Raw genomic sequence first — 19,153 nt, 5'->3', positions numbered from 1 at the left:
TTTAAAGTATTTCAAATATAAAGAGTAAGTATCTATCACAAGTCATGGGACTTGAACTCTGGGCCTGGGCACTGTCCCTGAGCTCTTCAGCTCAAGGCAGGCACTTTGCCACTTGAGCCACAGCACCACTTCCAGTTTTCTGGTTAATTGGAGATAAGAGTCTCACAGATTTTCCTGCCTGGCCTGGTTTTGAACTGCTATCTTCAGATCTCAGCCTCCTGAGTATCAGCTAGGATTACAGGCATGAGCCATTGGCACCTGGCACAAAATTAATTTTTTAGGAGTCTTTGTTTCTCAGTTTCTTAGATTAGTTTCTTAGATTTCTTATATAATTATTTTAGTGTTCTCAGAATTTCTCACACAGTAAAGTCACCTAGCCAGACTTCAGGAAAGTTATCTCAAAATTGGGTTAGTGTTCTCCATGAATGTATTATAGACACTAGTTGAGGGCTATTAACTTGGCTATTAAGCCTTCCCTTGTAACACTAATTTTTCATTTCATGCCTATGAGTTTCCTGTTCTATCATCATGAGCTTCCTATTTCTCAATGCCATCCTCTAGCATAAAGGTGGCAACGCTGGAGGTTTATTTATGCATTTTTAAATCCAGGAATGGTGATTGAGTTAACAAAGTGCTTTTTCCTGTTTATATTCGTACCCATGCTGCTTCCCTTGTCCCTGTTCCTGCTTTTCAACTTTTTAACTATTTTAAAAGTTTCAAAAGCAAGAAATGTGAACATCAGAAGGAAGTACTTAAAACACACTTTAATATTTAGGAGCTTAAGAGATACAAAAGAAAAAAGAAGAACACCTTAAGAATAATTCTGTGGCTGATTTATTAGATTAATTTTGTGTTTGTAGATAGATAAATACTCGTTAACCTTTTTTTTCTGTTTCTTTTTAATAGAGACTACCCAGTAAAGAACTACCAGATTCATCATCTCCAGTTCCAGCAAATAACATACGTGTTATCAAAAATTCCATTCGATTGACCCTTAATCGGTAAAAGCAGTATCTCCTCACTTATGTGAACATGCAGTCAGATAGTAGCATAGGTGCAGCTACTCTTCAAAGTAGAAATGGCTGCCGTCCATAAAATAGGTGAGTTACAGTCTTCAGTCTAACAACCTTGAAGTGGTTTTTGAACTCACTTTGACCTGCAGATGCTGTAGCATTCCCTCACTGATTGCTACACACACTCCTCTGAGGATCACCTGCTACCAGATTGTCATCTACAACATGCATTTGGAGGTTTTACTGCCTTAACTTTTTGTTTGTTTCTCTGTTATGGGAGCCAGTTCTTGGCCTCTTGGACAGTGTTATAAAAAGTCCTGAACCATTTTTTCTTTTTATCTTTTTTTTAAGTCTTATGTTGTAATCATTGTATAATGCTGAAAAAGCAGAAAACAAAAAATTCTCTTGTAATTTTCTAAGTATTAATGTGTTTACTTTAACATTGATGCCAATTTGTGAAACCTGAGATTAATGAATGTGAGATAATTTTTTTTTGCTTTTTTCATTTGTGTAGATGTATTGTCCTGTTGTTTTAAATTATTATTTTCCAGATTGGCATATGGAATATTTATTTTTTTGTACTTTTCTGTCCAAATATTTGCATCATTACCAGGGAGATTAGTCCAGTGATTACAAAAGAGTTGGACACCATAAATTCTCTATTTTTTGCCTCCCATGGAGGCCCTAAAAATGCATCTTTATTAAAAATCAAAATGTAACCAGGATACTGAAAGTCAGTATATGAATGGTGAAATTATTCCATATCCTATTTCATGCCATTCTTGTTAATTGGTATTTTATATTGAGGAACAACTCATTTTACCATCAATGGTAAGATATCTTAAGTATGGCCAACTTGTATTTTTTGAGGTGTAAAATTCACTCAGCATGATAATACTGACCATAACTTACCCCACAACTCCACCAACAGTTTCTTCAAAGACTAGGCATGCAGAAATAAGCAATGGAATTTATTGAAACCTAAAGGCATTTTTGGATGACACTGTTACCAACCATCAATTGGCTCAGGTCCTTTGTAATTTTTATTTAACTATGAGTTGTCCTTTTTTACACTGCTTTTTTCAGTGCATTTCTTAATATTTTTTAAGTTTCATGAATGCATGCTGTTTATTAAAATCCATAACCATGTAATTCTTGTAATATGTTGATTCAGTGTTTTGTAAATGAAGTCGTATGTATTTTCAGAGTATTTTTGTATGTACTGTAAGATACATCTTTTCAAAGAGAAACGTTTAAAATCTTTACTGTCTATCTTTAGTCTAATTTTTTAATGTGCATTATACTTGAATTATATTTAAAATGAAAATTTATAGAATCACAGTCAGGAGTGCCAGAATATATTAACTTCTTCATCTCTTATCCAGCAGTTAGTAGGTCCAGCAAGAAAAACACAAGTGGTACATTTTGTGAGGGGGAAATACCTGGATGTTTTCTTTATTGGACTCATGGGATGCCATCTAGTTCATGCAGGTACAGAAATCTGTTTTACTTGCAAACCCTTTACCTTTGAGTTTAAGTTCTTGAATTCAGGTTGTCAGAGTGTAGTATTATCTCTTTTCCACTCCTTTTTCTTGACCCCAAAGTCTCTGATGTGAAAATTCTTACGTTTTGACTTTTACAAAGGAAACATAAAGAAACGAAGTAAAGAAAAGCAATGAGATTGTTCTACTATTCATTTTTTACACAGCAGCAAAAGACAAGAATGAAATCTCATCACAAAGATACAGCTTCTGTTTAGCCAACCTCTTTCTTAAATTCAGATATTTTGAATTTGTTCTATAAGTACTGTATTTGAACAAAAGTAAACCTAGGACCTAATAATTGTCATATAACTTTGAATTCTGAAAATTTATTTGGTAATGGATTTGATTAAATTTTATATTTTTGATACATATACATTTGTATATTTCGTATCCTCTGCTTTTAAATCAGCCTTTACAGTCTCTTAAGAATTCTTTATGTATCCGTAAGGATACTGTTTTGGAGTGATGAGTTTTTTCTTCAGGAATAAAACAAGTGTAGTCCTATACTATCATAGAGTCATTTCTCTTGGATTAAAGTTTCATTCACCATGCTATTCAGACATCGTCAATAATTGAATATCAGAATCATTAAAGACATTTATTATTCAACCTACTTGGCAGCTTCTGAGTTAATCAGCTGCTTTAGAGATGGTAGGTTTGTTCTGAAAGGAAGTGTTTTCCTATAATGACCAGTAGAAAGGACTTTCATTACATTTCATTATCATAGTGGGAGGCCTGTTTGATTTGTTCCAAGTAAAAGGAGAAGATAGGGCGTAGAATTAAATGTTACATTCAGAGGTATTAACTACATGTGTTTCATACTTGTTTCAAGTGTGAAACTATAACAAGAAATATATTCTATGAACTCAGCCCATTCTTCAACATAGACACATGTTGTTTTCATAAAGTATTAATCTGCTCACTTTTAAAAGACTGGTTCTAGAAAATGGCATATATCAAAGGGAAAAAATAGTTATATGTTGCTTTAAACTTCAAAAACAATTTGAGACCAAAGGTACTATGATAACATCTTGTAAAACGGGGGCAGGAAAACAAACTTTCAAAGTTTATATTGGTGCTAAAAAAAGACTTTTTTCCCTTAAGGCAGCCATTTATTATATTATTTAAATGCTTACTATGGTAACAGTGAAAATGGCAGTGTCAAAAGGGCTAAAGTTACTTTTCACTACGTTCTACAGTTTTGAAATAGGAAATCCTAACTTGAGGATCATGAATCTTTAGGAATTCCTTTGTATCATTATATATGTTTTTATTTATATGCAATTCTAGAGGGAAGTTATAACTTTCATCAGTGATTCATGACCTCCAAAAGGGGAGGAGTAGGAATCACCAGAATTGAACAGTCCTAGAATATTAACAGTTTTCACCATTTAATTTCACTGCAGTATATTTCTAAAAATGTACTGTAGCTCCTAACTAATAAAAGGGGCTGGTACAGTTTCATAAACATTGTGTTTCTAAGGTTCTTTATAGACTTCAGATGAAAAGGCAATGTGGCCTGTGTATTGAAAAATGTTTATCATTAGATTTAGAAGTGTTCTCATGTTAACTTAGGTTCATTAACAAGGTCAAAAGCAAGTGTCATAAATTTAACTGAAAGGTGGGCCAAGTGAATGCGTTAGAGTAATTATTAGAAGTGGTAGGAAATAGAAGATCCTAATCCTTTGAGCTTAATAGCTTTAAAGTTCTCACTTGGTCCTCCCCAAGTTTATTCATTCTAGAACAGACTGAACAGATGAATACATGCAAATTCTTTAGCTCTAAATATCTATTTTTATATAAATAAAATTGTATTTAACTAGACAACTACCTAATAAATTGTCCAAAATGTATCATTTAAATCAGTTGTGAACAGAACAAATAATGTAAATAGATGATGGAAGGAAGCCAGTCTCAATAGTGATAATTATTTCCTTAGGGTTTTCTGAAAGAATTGTACAAGGTTCCCTCTCAAATTCCCTATATTTTTTCTGGAATAATTTTTACATAATCTTTTGAAACTAGTTGAATATAAAGTTATTCAGTTTATGGTAATTTTTAAGCTACTGCTACATTGTAGCAAAGACCCATGCAATTATTTTATAAACTACTTAGGATATCTTTATAAATGATACAACATCATCCCACAGTATTCTGTAAAATGAATGCAGCTGCTGTTGCTTTCTAGACAGCTGTTTATATAGTCCACAGTAATTTTTCCTGCCATTTATTTGAATTGTCTTATTTCTTAGTTGTACACATAAGCCTTATTTATCTGGAATAAGTAATCAAATAAACTTGCTTTGATAAATAGGTGATGGTTGAGTGATAATTGAGAGTAACTCAGAAGTACTAGAAGTCTTCATAATTTTTCCAACAACCAATTAAATTTTTCCAACAACCAATTAGCTAGGTAATGTTATTTCCTAACTTTCTAATATGGCAAAGGTCAGACTATTTGCCTTACCCAGAATTTCTCATTAAACATTTAATAGCAAGTAGTAACAGCAGTTTATATACCTGGCTCTTAAGTTTAAAGAAGTCTCAATGTCCTTTTAGATTATCTGACCACACTTTTCATGAATAGGTCACTTGAGGCATCTGTGTCAAATATTACAGGAAAAATTCTGTCAACTTTGTTGCCAGCCTAAGCCAATAAGAAACTTAATGGGGAAGTGGTGCTGTAGCTCAAGTGGTAGAGCGCTCGCCTTGAGCTGAAGAGCTGAGGGACAGCGCCCAGGTCCAGAGTTCAACCCCCACGACCGACCCAAAAAAAAAAAAAAAACCAGTTACAAGAAACTTAATGGCTGGACACAAGTGCATTTAGCAATCAAGCCTAGGGTAATATTCCTAGAAGCACAGAACCTGTTACATTATTATGCCTCTTGGTAGCACATGTTGTCATCCTAGCTATGATAAGCAAAAAATAGGATTATGGTCCAGCTACTGCCCAGGGCAGGAAGCAATACCCTACCTCACAAAATAAAAGTGTGCAATGAAATTAAGAACAATATTAAAGTGTTTGCATTTTTACAGTTTAATCTTTCAGTTCTTTGTAAATTCAAGATATTAATCTGTCAGAGATCTAGCAAGTATTTTCTCCCATTCTATCAGCTGTGTCCACTCTGTTGACTGTTTGCTTTTGTTCTGCAGAAGCAGAATACAGTCGCATTTTTCAATTCTTGCTCTTCCTGAACAATTGAAGAATCCTGTTCAAATTCTTGCCTAGCATTGATCAAGTGTTTCCCTTAAGTTTTTCTCTAGTTTCAAACGTTTCAGGTCTTAAATTATGGACTTACACCAATTTTGAGTTGATTTTTGTATATGATGGGAGATAGAGACCTAATTTAAATTTTCTACACATGGATACACATTTTTCCTACCACTTGTATGCTTTTGTTCCCTTTGTTAAGAATCAAGTGGCAATACCTGCTTGGGCTTATTTCTGTCTTCTGTTTCTTTGGTCTGCAAGTCTTGGTTTTATGCTGGTACCATGTTGATTTTATTACTGTAGTATATGCTCGTGTAGTACAGTTCTGTCGTTTGGTAGCATATTTAAAAATTAAGTATTATGATATTGCCAGCATTGTTCTTCTAAGCCAGTAAAAATATGTAACTGCAGTATACCATGTGACTCAACCATGTATGTTCACATAGTCTTTTTTTTTTTCTTTTGCCAGTCCTGGGGCTTGAACTCAGGGCCTGCTGCTTTTTGCTCAAGGTTAGCACTCTTAACACTTGAGCAACAGCACCACTTCTGGTTTTTTCTGTTTATGTGGTACTGAGGAACCAAACCTAGGGCTTAATGCATGCTAGGGAAGCACTCTACCACTAAACCACGTTCCCAGCTCCTCACATAATCTTAATGTAAGTAAGAGAATATTGAGCTAACAAAAAATTATAGCTGTTCAGAAGGATTCCAGAGTGAGGGAAGACAGAGTAAAAGAATGAAATCTTGTCTTCAGAGGTAAAAAGCAGAAACTGCATAAAACTGAGAAATCTAAAATCATTTTTTGGGGGGGAGGTGGGGGGGTGTCAATCATGGAGTTGAACTCGGGGCCTGAGTGCTGTCCTTGAGCTCTTTTGCTCAAAGCTAGTGCTCTACCACTTTGAGCCACAGCACCACTTCCAGTTTTCTGGTAGTTAATTGGAGATAAGAGTCTCATACTCTTTCCTGCCCCAGCTGGCTTTGAACTGCAATACAGATCTCAGCCTCCTGAGTAGCTAGGATTACAGGAGTGAGCCACCAGTGCCTAGTGAAACAGATTCTGATAAGCATATTTAGATTGTAAAAGTGATATTGGACATGATGGGCACACCTGTAATCCCAGCATATAAGAGGAGGAAGAGGAAAGAGGATCACGAGTTAAAGGCCATCCTGGGCTACATATTAAGAGACTGCAAGAAAAGGAGGGAGGGAAGGAAGGGAAAAAAGAAAAAAAGTTATATAAGTGAATAATAGGGGAAAAGTTTTTTAAATGTTTAGAATGTTTACCTCTAGGGAGCAGAAATCAAGATTGTGGAAGAAGGAAGTGAAAGATGACTTCCAAAAAATAGGTATTGTTATACTAGGAAGATACCTTGGCTATATTTCACCACTTGTGAGATCCTGGGCAAGTTGCTTGCTCTCCTTGGGTTCTTTGTAACATATCTATATGATGGCACTAGCTATACCTGTTTAGTAGGAGAGGCAGCATAACGGAGTTTGAGTCTCTGCAGTCATGCTGCCTAGGCTCAAGTTCCATCCCTGCAACTTACTTGTTGACTGAGGAGCCATAGAAGTTACTTAATCTCCCTGTGCTTCAATAACAGAACCTATCTCTAAAAGTCACTTGGATTAAAGGAAGTAACCCAGTGGTGCCAGTTTCTTACAGACATTGAAAATAGCCTTTTGCACTTCTGAGTACCATTTTGTGTCTATGGCCACTTGTCAGGTGATATAAATGGCAATGGGATATTTCTTTAGTCCTAAAATCAAAACAACCATGCTGTGATTCTTCCTAATACAACTCACTGTTTTACCTAGTTATTGTATGGCAACCAAAGTATCCTGGACAGTAAATTGAAATGAGCAAAATTAGTTGCAAGTCAAAACAGATACTAATTAGCAGTATATCCACATAGCTCCCCAAGAAAGCTGCTTCTGACTAGCTTCTGTCCTAAAACTGATGGTTTGAACAAAAATAATTTCTGCTTGATGCATGAACCATGCTCTACTCAGACCTGAAAATTAACTTGTCAAAATGGTCCACAAATGTTATTGTTCTGTGGTTAATTGGAGATAAGAGGCTCAAAGACTTTCCTGTCCAGGCTGGTTTTGAAACATGAACCTCAGATCTCAGTGTCCTACCACCATCAGATGTCTAATGTATACAAGAGATATCCATAATAAAATATAATCACTCAAAATACACTAACAAATACTACCAAAGGTAACATTCATGTGCTAAGAGCTAGGTTCATGGAAGAAGCATTCTGTAAATGATTGTGATTGGCCCCGCAATCTAAAACCATGCTTCTTTGATGTATTCGTTGTTTTCCTAACATTATATAAACATTATTAAACATTTTGTTTATACTTATATTTGAGTAATGTTAGCTCTTTATGGGTCAATTTCTTATTCTTGTTAAATGTTTACAAATAACTTTAGGGAGTGGCTCAGTGTCGTTCAGGATCGTTCACTGGTTGTCTTTGCTTAGCACGTATAAGGTTTTGGGTCTTTGGCCCCTAGCATTGCAAAATAAAATAGAAACAAGCAAAAAAAGAGGTAACCCAAAAATTCCTGACATAGTAGAATTCAATCAATCTGGGTGGCATGTTATGAACTTGCATATGCCATGTGCTATGTGTGGTACTTGACTCATGTGCACATCTCCTTTCTTAGAAATATATCATTAGAGTAAGGACATCAGTGTGTCTCATAGCCAGACTTATAGATCTCCACCTCCCTGCTCAATGATATAAAGATATATGGCCTTTGCATTACCACCAAGTCCTTCTCAAGTACACTTCAGAACAGTTTATATGGAGAAATGTGTAGGATTCATTGAGTTCTTATGAAATTTCACTTAACTGTTCTTCATCTACTTAAAGATTAAAACAAGTGAGGCTGAGATGAGAAAGCTCAGTAGCAAGCCTTTCTGTGCCATCCCAAGACTTGAATTTAGTGCCATCCCACTGGATTGTAGTAGACAATGTAAACAGACATCCTGATTACAGATCCAGCAAGATCTGTAAAGCACCCACCAGAGTAAAGAGCTACAGGAATGATTTATAGTCACCCATACTAGATGCACCTGTACCTCACTCCTCCCATCTCTCCTAGGGATTAGCATGGTCCTAAGTCACTTCTTGTTAGGAATTAACAGCAGTTCAAAGGCTTGTAAGTACAGGTTCTTTCCAAATAGATTCTTGAAACACAAGAAGTCAAACACCAGAAAAGAGGGGATTTCTGAAAGCCACCCACTTGGATAGCAACTGGTACTTGGTAGTTTCAAATATTAAGAGAAAAAAATCACCCTTGGTTAGGCAGTATCTAATCTCCTTGAACACAGGAAGTGAAGGCGATCAAGTCTGATTTGAAGGAGGGCCTGAGGTTGCACAAAGAAGTCACTCCCTAGCAAGGCCCACTCATTGCTTTCAGAGATGCCTGTTTTGCCTGCCTCCCGCTGAGCACCCCAGAGGGAAAGCACCATTAAATTCCCTGTGACATCTTCAACCAATGTCACCAGGTGATGGAGGGATGAGACCAGTTTGACAAGGTTATGTTGTTGAGGGCCATTGGGATGCAGTAGCCATGAGGCTATTCATTCCATGTATGTTGATCACGCCCCTGAGGTCACTGAGCATTGAGCTAGGCACCCAAACCACAAATGAGAACCTTGTCCCTACTCTGAAATACCCTTTCTCTAGTAGAATATTGGCTAACAAGCCATCTAGATTAGGCTCTGCTGTTGTCAGCAGAGCACAAAGGGTGCTAGAAAAAGAATAATAATAAGATTGAAAGTTGGAAGATCACTGAGTTTTCCAGATAAAAGATGGAGAAGGGTGGAAGAGTAGATAGTAGTATAGAGAAAATTACTACTGCAAAGAATGGAGGATCTGGAAATTGGATGTTACAATAAGTCTGTGTGGAGGTATTATGTGTATTTGGGTGGCAATCTAAGCAGTTTCATTTCTCATGGATAGCAGAGGAAGACATAGAGGCAGAGAGATGATGAGAAGGCCCAGCTGTGGTCCAGCTAAGAGATGAGAAAGAAAGAAACGAAAGCAACATGAAGAAACAATGTTTCAAGAGGTTTTAGAGGTAGACAGGACCAAGTAGAATTTGGCGGGGGAGGGAGGGGCGCGCGCAGAGAGTGGAGGATCATGCATACCTTTCTTGGTTGAAAGGCAGATCGTATTGTCACTATTCAACTCAGAACACCAGAGGAGGCTGACAGGAGATGGTCCTGACTTCAGATTCAGAGCTTTTCCTCAAGTCTACCACGTGGAGATGCACAGAGGCCAAGAGAAATGCCCTGATGAAGCTCCAGCTGTAAACTGAAATTTCACAGCAGTCTAGTCAACTTTACAAATCACTGTTAGGAATCTGGCTTTATAGCCCCATGAGAGGGGCTGTCAGGCTGGAGGAACTCTCCAATCAACTGTACTCTCCTGCCTACAGCAGACTGCCTACAGCTTACCTGATGTGCAGCCTTGCCCTTCAGGCTCTCCTTTAAAGTCTCTTGTGGTCTTGTGCTCAGTAGCCTGCCAGGTCTTGCCTGGTGAGCTGTTCTACAGAGCAAATTCCCTTGGAGCAGATCCAAAGCCACAGTTCCCAATCAGCTGTATCATTAAGTAATTTTTTTAAAATCTCTGTGAGCCTCTTACAGACTCATGAGACAGAAAAACTCACTGCCAAGCTCTCCAGAAAATTAGTTTGTGTTGCTCTAAGCTCTACAAGTTGGTGACCAAGAAAAAAAAAAAAAAAAAGAACAATTGATTGGTATAGTCAGGAAGATGGTTCCCAGGGTTAGGAATATTCGCTTTGCCAGAAATGTCTTTGCGGTAAGCAACAAAACTCTTCCTCCCAGGAAGAGCTGGCCTTGGCACATCCCTGAGCAGAAGGGAGTCAGTCATTCAATAACTATGGAGAGTAATTTCCGATTGAAGATGATTTAAACAAGGCCAAGATGTATGTTATTTCCTTCACATCAAAGGTGGAAACTACGATTCTATAACAAAACACTGAGGAGCAAAGACTAGTGGAGGATGAGGATTCAGAGGAAGTGAAGCCAAGAAGAGTTGGCAGAGCCTTGGCAAATCTCAGATTTAAGGGTAAGTGAAGAAAAAAGAGGCTGAAGTTATCCAGACAGGAGAAACTGAAGAGAAGAGTTAGCACTAGCGCAGAAAGGGCTAAGGGTGTATCTTGTTGGTTTAGTGCCTGCTTAGCAGGGGTGAGGCTCCAGGTTCAATCCTCACTCAGTACAGCAAAAGGCAGGGGAGGAGAAGAGCTGCAGAAGTCAACTTAGATAAAGATTGAGAGGCAACCATGTGATCTGACATTTATGAGGTCACTGATGACTATGGCAGAGCTGTGCCATGGAGGTGGACATGAAGGCAGGGAATAAAGGTCACATTCTCAAGAAGACTAGGGGAGGAGGGAAGGGACTATCAGAGATCAGAGATCAAGATGAAGAGGTTTATCTTTAACTTGGGAGATTCACAAACGTGCTTTAAGGTTAAGGAAGAAGCCAGTGGAATGATGTTACTTTATAAGAACTAGAGGCAAAAGACAGAACATTTGCAAATAGTAAGGAACCAGCCCTAAAGAGGAGTAGGAAGATAGAAAGGAGGGAAGAAGTTGTGGCACACAGTTTCCAAGATGAGCCCAAGGATCTGTGCCTCCAGGTATTCTTGCCATTGGGTATTCCCCTTGAGTGGGGGCCAAACTTATTCACTCAGTTCTAATGAGTAAAACACTGAACAAGAACACTGTACACATGAGAGTATGTCACTTCTGATCTTAGGTTATTAAAAGACTGTGGCTTCAATCTCAAACACTGTCTTTTTCCCTTGGATCATTCAAGGTAGCTATGTCAAGTGATATGAAGAGGAGATGATTGCATATCAGCCATTTGATTGCAATTTTACCAAAAAAAAATGCTCAAAGCCAACTAAAACCTCATGAAGTGGATGAGCAGGACTATAATAACAAGATAATGCTTGTTGGTTTCAGCTACTAATGTAGGGGTAATTTGTTATGTAGGAATGGATAACTAGTGTATATAGACAAGTTTACATACAGGGAAAACATACAATTGAGGATGCATGAACTCCAAAGCCATTTCCTGTGTTATGAATGGGAAGTTAAGGTTGTTAATGATGTATAAGAGAATGGACACAAAGTGACACTAGTGACAACCCAGCTGAAACTGCTACAACGTACAATTAAGGGATTATTGTCCAGCTACATCAACACCTTGAAATAGGGGGAGAGAAGCTATTGAACTAATCCTGAATTAGGGTTTTATAAAATAATAAGATAAAAAGCCAAAGAGGCAAACCAATTGAGGATGAGACCACAGGAGAGGCCCAAAAGGAGACGAGGCCATGAGTGGATAGGCAGGAAATGGCTAGCTCAGTGATGCTGGTGAGTTAATATGATAGACCTCGGGTAAGAGGAACCAAAAGACCCCAGGCTGCTTGCACCCTAGGAGAGCAACTCTGGGTAACCAGACAAGTTGAAGATGTGTCCATTTGTACAGGATGTTAAAATGGAATGCCAGTGTTAGTCAGCTTCCTGTTACTATAAGGAAATACTTGAGATAATTGGCCAATAAGGAGAAGAGGTTTCTTTGGCTCACAGTTTTGGAGATTACAGCCCATGATCAGTTGGCCCACTTGCTTGTACATCAGGGTGGGAGAACATGGCAGAGCAAAACCATTTCATGGCCAGAAAGCAAGGTAGCAAAGTGGACCAGGGTCCTACAATCTGCTTGGAGAACACTCCCCAATTGACCAAAGGACTCAGGCCTACCCCTCAAAGGTTCTACCATCTCTCAATGATGCCATTTAACACAGAGACCTGTGAGGCATATTACCAGGTCCAAACTAAGCAATGCACTTACATCTACAGACTCATACAGTCTAAGATCCCTCTTCCCATTCCTACAAACACCATCCCTCCCTTTAACCACAAAGGATTCCTAGAGGTCTTTCCTGTCACAAAGGCCCAGTTGCCTTCCCTCCTGCTTGCCCCTGTCTGCTCTGTCCTTCATCTCTACCCAACACACTTTTTGGTGGTAAGCCCATGTTCTGGTTCCTTGCTGGGTCCTCACAAATGTCTCCAAATCTGAATTAATGTCTACTCAATCCTAGCCAGAGATTGTTCCTGTTTAATTCTTAAAGAGTTTGCCACATATTATCAAAAACTTGGTTTGTTCCTTGGGTAGTGCATCCTTGGAGGGTAGAAAGTATGGATCAAGATGTTTATTTGACTTATTGTCAGTGCTCATGACCAGATCAAGGAGAGAAATTATAATACTAGAGCATAAGATCCACATTGAACTGAACAGGCAACTCACTGTTATCTGAAGAACCGGAGACAAAAATTCATGAGGAGAGAGCTACCCACTGAGTTTTTTGTCCATTATTCACCTTCCAGTACTCAGCTATGAGAGGTAGGGCTTCCATAACATGACTTGAGGAACTCTGTGACAAATGTCCATCAGTAGAATTAATCATGTGAAAATGACAATACTACCAAAGGTGATCTATAAATTCAATATACTATCATTCAAAATATCAATGTCATTCTTTATAGAAATAGAGAAAACAATCTGAAAGTTCATATGGAAGCTGGCTGGAAATGTGGCTTAGTGATAAAATGCTTACCTAAAATACATAAAGCCCTGGATTCAATTCCTCAGTACCACATAAACAGAAAAGGCCAGGAGTGGAGCTGTGGCTCAAGTGGTAACAGTGCTGGCCTTGAGCAAAAAGAAGCTCAGAGATAGTGCCTAGGTCGAGTTCAAATCCAAGGACTATCAAAAAATTCATATGGAATCAAAAAAGGCCTCAAATAGCCAAACCAAGCCAATCCTAGGGTGGGGAAGAGCAATGCTAGAGTTATCACAACTCTAAACCTCAAAAATCTATTACAGTCATAGATAAACACAGCTTGGTACTAGCCAAAACAGATCTGAAGACCAACGGAACAGACTAGAAAATATGGAAATGAATTCATACCTACAGCCATCTGCTGTTTTTACATTTTTATTTGAAAATGCGGGGGAAAAAAACCAAAACAGGTTATAGTTACATAAGTAATCAGGCAAAGAGTATATTTCCTTTTGGACTATGTCACCCTTTACCTGGGAATAAAAAGTATATGTTGGAAGTATATTTGTTGAAGATAGTCTCTTCAACAAATAGTGTTGGGAAATACTGAAGATTGGACCCTTATCTGTCACCATGTACTAGATATAGATATAGATATAGATATACAGGTGTGTATATAAAACCACCATGTGAATTTTTATTTTTATATTTTTATTTTTATTTTTTTGTCAGTTGTGGGCCTGGGCACTGTCCCTGAGTTCTTCAGCTCAAGGCTAGAGCTCTATCTCTTGAGCCACAGCATCACTTCTGGTTTTCCGGTGGTTAATTGAAGATAAGAGTCATACAGACTTTCCTGCTTGGGCTTGCTTTGAATCTTGATCTTCAGATCTCAGCCTCCTGAGTAGCTAGGATTATAGGCATGAGTCATGGGCACCTGGCTGAAATTTTTACAACTAGATTCTGCTTTTGAATGAGAACATGCAATATTTGTCTTTCTAAACTTGATTTATTCAATATGATCATTTGCCGTTTCATCTATTTTCCTGCAAATAATGTGATTTCGCTCCTCTTATTGCTGAATAAAATTCCATTATGTGTATATGCTGAATAATCCTCTGGTTGTGAAGCATCTAGGCCGATTCTTGACTTGGTCATTGTGAATAGTGCTATAATAAGCATGTGTATAGATATCTCTCTTGTATGCTGGCTTAATTATAAAGTGTATAAATAAAAATGAAGTTTAGGGTATTTATAGTGGTACTAGGGTAGTACTCAACAACTTGAACCACACCCCCTAGCCCCAGAGTCCTTCACAATATAGATCCAGCCATTCACTGTTCTGTCTGAAAGCAAACCTAGTGCATAAAAGTATAAATTCTCACAATGACTATACAATCCCCCACCAATCACTGCTCTGAATTTTAAGAGCTATATTAAGATATCCTTCTTAGCCAGGCACTAGTGGCTCATGCCTGTGATCCTAGCTATTCAAGAGGCTGAGTTCTGAGAATTATGGTTCAAAGCTAGCCCAAGCAAAAAAGTCCATGAGACTCTTATTTCCAATTAATTACCAGAAATGCTGGAAGTAGAAGTGTGGCTCAAGTTGTAGTGTTAGCCTTGAGCATAAAAGCTCAGGGTTAGGCACAGAAGTCTAGAGACAAAAGGTGAAACAAATGCAGCAGTGTTACTCACTAGACACTATGTTGAAAATTAACTCTGTAACTTGTAGGTGAAGATGGGAGGGAAAAACTGAGAGAGAGAGGGAGAGGGTAGTGGTGATGTTAAAGAGAGGGTAGGGATGATGTTATCCAAAAAGAAAAATGTACTCATTACCTGATTTATATAACTGTAATCCCTATGTACATCACCTTTGTAATAACAATTTAAAAAAAAAAGTCAGGGATAGCACCCAGATCCTGAGCTCAAGCCCCAGGACCAGCATTAAAAAAAAAAAATCCTTCACATGTCTACAATTCACTCAAAGTATGCAGTTGTGTAGGTTTTTGCATTCGTATAGCTATGTAGTCATCATCTCAGTGAATTCTACATTTTCATCATTTTGGAAAGAATCCCACATCCCAAATCCAGCCCTGGGCAATCTCCCATGTTGCCACCTGCTTCGCTCTGCAGATTTTCCTGTTGTTAATATTTCCCATAACCCTCTCTGATTGTATCTCTGTTCCTGAAACACCTCCCTTCTCCTGTGGGCCTTGAGTGCTCCTAGCCTGCTTGCTTTCCTCCACCAGAAACCCGCTGTTCCCACATCTGTGTTGCCATCTCCTCTTCATTTCTACCCAAATGTCACCTCCTCCCTGACCTCCATACAATGCACCACTCCACTGTCACCCTCCCTCTTCCACAAACCCTCTTATTCTTTCCAGGTATAATCATAAACACATTATTACAAAGCACAAAATGACTCATTCTTTGTTAATGGTCTATGTCCCCTGCCACTCAGAGTGTAAGCCTCCGAGCAGGAGGTGACATCTTTTATCCACTGCAGCGCTCTCTGTGTCTTGAATAGTATTTGAAATGTAAATTATGTTGAATACATGACGGAAGTGGAATTGGAGCACAAGCTGTCAGACTTCAAAGCCATACCCTCAATCATATACTCTCAGATCTAAAAGAAGAGGACACAAGGAAACAGGAGGGAAACCTAAGAGCCATCCACAGGCTCTGCAGAGGGACCTGGCCCAGAACTTCCCTGCTCCAGCTCTGCCTGGGATGTCAGCTGGCTTATACTGGCTTCCTCTCTCAATTCCTGGACACCTACATCTGACCATCCATTCAGGGATACGGAGTGGGCCTGTGGGTTTTCCCATAGGTAGAGACTTCTTACCTTCAGAGATCCACTAGCCTTTGCTCTGATGGCCTTTGAATATGGCTTCTCCTTCTATCCCTCATGTGTCTTTCCCTTCCCATGCTGGTGCCAGCCCTGAGCCACAGTCCCCAAAAACGTCCTCTGCATAGATCTCTGTCACAGAGCCTGCCTCTTAGAGGACTAAGCCTGGATTGTTCAAAATAATTCACTCTGTGGCTTTTCAGGGAGCCATATGATCTTTGAGAAATTGAATACGGAACAAATAAGATGGGCCTCCATACCCAGAAGCCAAATGAAGCAATTCTGCCCATGTTTGCATGTAGGATCATCAGATTCCTCTTTTGTTCAGAGGAATGTACTGTGTAGAGTCCAATTACCTCTAAGGCTGTGAAGCATCACTCATGTAGACATAGCTCTATTTCTTGGCCAAGAAACCTGAGCTTGGTGTGCTGTCTGTGCTGTGACTTCAGCCTGCCAAGTCAAGCATCCAGCCAGCGATACGTGAGTCATCAGGAGTTCAATCAAACTTTCCTCTCAGCTACACACCCCACCCTCCCCCCAAGACAGGCATATCTCCACCTCCCTCTTCTAGAGCACAGGAAATGAGCAAACCAGAAATAACAACCCCAAGGGGGCAGCAATATCCCTGCCTGAAATCTGAAGAGGAACAAGCAAAATGATTAAAAGCATAATTGCCAGCCTTTCAGTTGACTAAGAAATGAGACTGTGGTACCCTCTTCAGAACAGGAACTGCTGGAGGCCAAGTGTCATTTGTCACTTGTAGTAATAAAAGGCAGGGCTCCCGTAGGTGTACTATTGGCCATGTTCAGGTCTTAGCACTTGATGTATACTATTAATCCTGATAACACTGTGAGTTAAGTACAATTATATCACCCCTATTCTGCAGATGCGAGTCCAAGACGCAGAACATTTAAGAAGGTACATGAGGGGGATTAGAAGCATGGTTCATGCTTTGTGGTAGAGCGCTAGCCAATAAGCAAAAGCATCAGATTCTGAGTTCAAATTCTGGTATCAAACCTAAAAAAAGAAAAAAAGGGTTTATGAGGCTTGCTTGAGCCCGGCTAGGGTAAGTAGGTTTGGTCAAGGCACTCCACTGCCCAAATGAGTGATTCAGAGCTGAAGGTAGTGCCTGAGGCTGTATGGGGCTGCATGCCTTCACAAGGGAGCTGGCCAACCACTCTCTGGTGCCCTGGGTTACAGAGAACCACAGGGATTTCTCTCAAAGCCTCCTTCTTTGTGCCTAGTATCCAGAGTTGTACGTGCCTCCCACCATCTCCTTTCATGCTACCTGCTCTCTCTTGAGTGTATTCATTCTTTCCAGATTTTTTTACTTTCCATTTGTCACAAGGAACATCTGCTGAGGCGGAAACAATGCACATGAGCTAAAGGAGAACAATGGTCGGAGGCGCGACTAAGCCATGAGTGTGGCGGCTATATTGTGGTTCCTAACTTCCTCCAAGTAAGATTTGATCTTCAGTGACACCCAACAGGACCAGGCCAGTGGAGACACAACATCACTTCCTCCCTCAACAAAAGGTCTAAGAGACACTTTATCTCGCGTGGCCAAGTGGTCCATGTGTTGACTAGAGAAAGGTCTTTGTACACTGATTAATTCACTCATTATTTCAAAGCTTTGCCATACCTTTCATTTGTACCTGTCTTCTATTGCTAAGTAACTGCTAGTTTTTGTGGGGGGACAGGGGAATTAGATTTTGGATACCTTTATTCTTTGCTCCAGGACCAGACAATAGTATCTGACCATGGATAAAACGATGGACATCCCTGATTTACCCTGTCCAATCACCTCAAACTCTTTCAGTTTACAGAGCTCTGCTTCTGAAAAGCATCCTGTGACAGGAAACCATTCTGGATTGCAGGTAGGTCAGTGGTATCTCATTTTTTACTGTCCCAGGTATGACCCAAAGGCCATCCTATCATTTTGTAAAAGCAACCTTCTTAAGAAAACTTGTGATGCTCCCACAATGCTTTTCTCTGGGACTAGAGAAGTGGTCTGTGCTCAGGAACATGCTAGAAAATATTTAATGTCAGCTCTCCAAGGGAAAAGTCTTGATTTGTAATGTTTCCTGATTTCTGTGACCTATACACTCTTACTTGACAAATGTGATATCACAGGGGGTAGAGATAGAGAGATGTGTACACTCAGCTCTTGCAAGTAAAAGGATACTGCTCTAACACACCACTGAACTATGCTCTACTTGGACTCAAGAGGTAACTTGTCAAAATGGTCCACAAATATATCATATAGATGAATAGCAGTGTTTGTATTTGTGTGTGTGTGTGTGTGTGTGTGTGTGTGTGTGTGTGTATGTGTGTGTGTGTATGTGTATGTGTGTGTGTGTGTGCTGGTACTCTGTGGGTTTTTGTTGTTGTTGTTGTTAATTGAAGATAAGAGTCTCATAGACTTTCCTGTCCAGGCTGGTTTTGAAACATGAACCTCAGATCTTAGCATCCTGAACAGGCATGAACATCCCAGCCCAGAGCATTTTCTTTTCTTTCTTTTTTTTTCACCAGTCCTGGGGCTTGAATTCAGGGCCTGGGCACAGTCCCTGAGCTTCTTTTTTTTTTTTTTTTTTTTTGGGTCCAGTCGTGGGGCCTGAACTCTGGGCCTGGGTGCTGTCCCTCAGCTCTTTAGCTCAAGGCTAGCACTTGAGCTACAGCGCCACTTCCGGCTTTTTTCTTTTTGCTTGTGTGGTGCTGAGGAATCGAACCCAGGGCCTCAGGCATGCAAAGCAAGCGCTCAACCACTGAGCCACCTTCCCAGCCCCCCCCCCAACTTCTTTTGCTCAAGGCTAGCACACTACCACTTGAACCATATCTCTACTTCCAGCTTTTTCTGTTTAGGTAGTACTGAGGAATCGAACCCAGGGCTTTATGCATGCTAGGCAAATAACTCTACCACTGAGCT

The 19,153-nt window shown here is 39.4% G+C and overlaps 1 protein-coding gene across 6 annotated transcripts in view; it reads left to right on the top strand.

Moving 5' to 3' along the window:
• LOC138835952 (poly(A) polymerase gamma) overlaps positions 1–18,202 on the top strand; it is a 52,924-nt gene extending 34,722 nt beyond the window's left edge. For 2 of the 6 annotated variants that reach the window (XM_070034536.1, XM_070034535.1), the window contains one exon: positions 907–6,192. In XM_070034536.1, coding sequence (XP_069890637.1) covers positions 907–1,005 — 99 coding nt within the window. In that variant the 3' untranslated portion in view covers positions 1,006–6,192. Of the gene's footprint in view, positions 1–906; positions 6,193–10,759; positions 11,983–17,575 lie in introns of those variants that run through there. The other 4 variants (XR_011374812.1, XR_011374814.1, XR_011374815.1 and 1 more) reach the window with 4 other exon arrangements.
• Positions 18,203–19,153: the final 951 nt, after the last annotated feature.

The sequence above is a fragment of the Dipodomys merriami genome, unplaced genomic scaffold, assembly GCF_024711535.1.
Source record: "Dipodomys merriami isolate MVZ:Mamm:240054 unplaced genomic scaffold, mDipMer1.0.p SCAF_242, whole genome shotgun sequence".
In the NCBI taxonomy this organism is placed as follows: domain Eukaryota; kingdom Metazoa; phylum Chordata; class Mammalia; order Rodentia; family Heteromyidae; genus Dipodomys; species Dipodomys merriami.
Note: the sequence above shows the minus strand (reverse complement) of the source record. Positions and strands in the feature narration are given on the sequence as shown.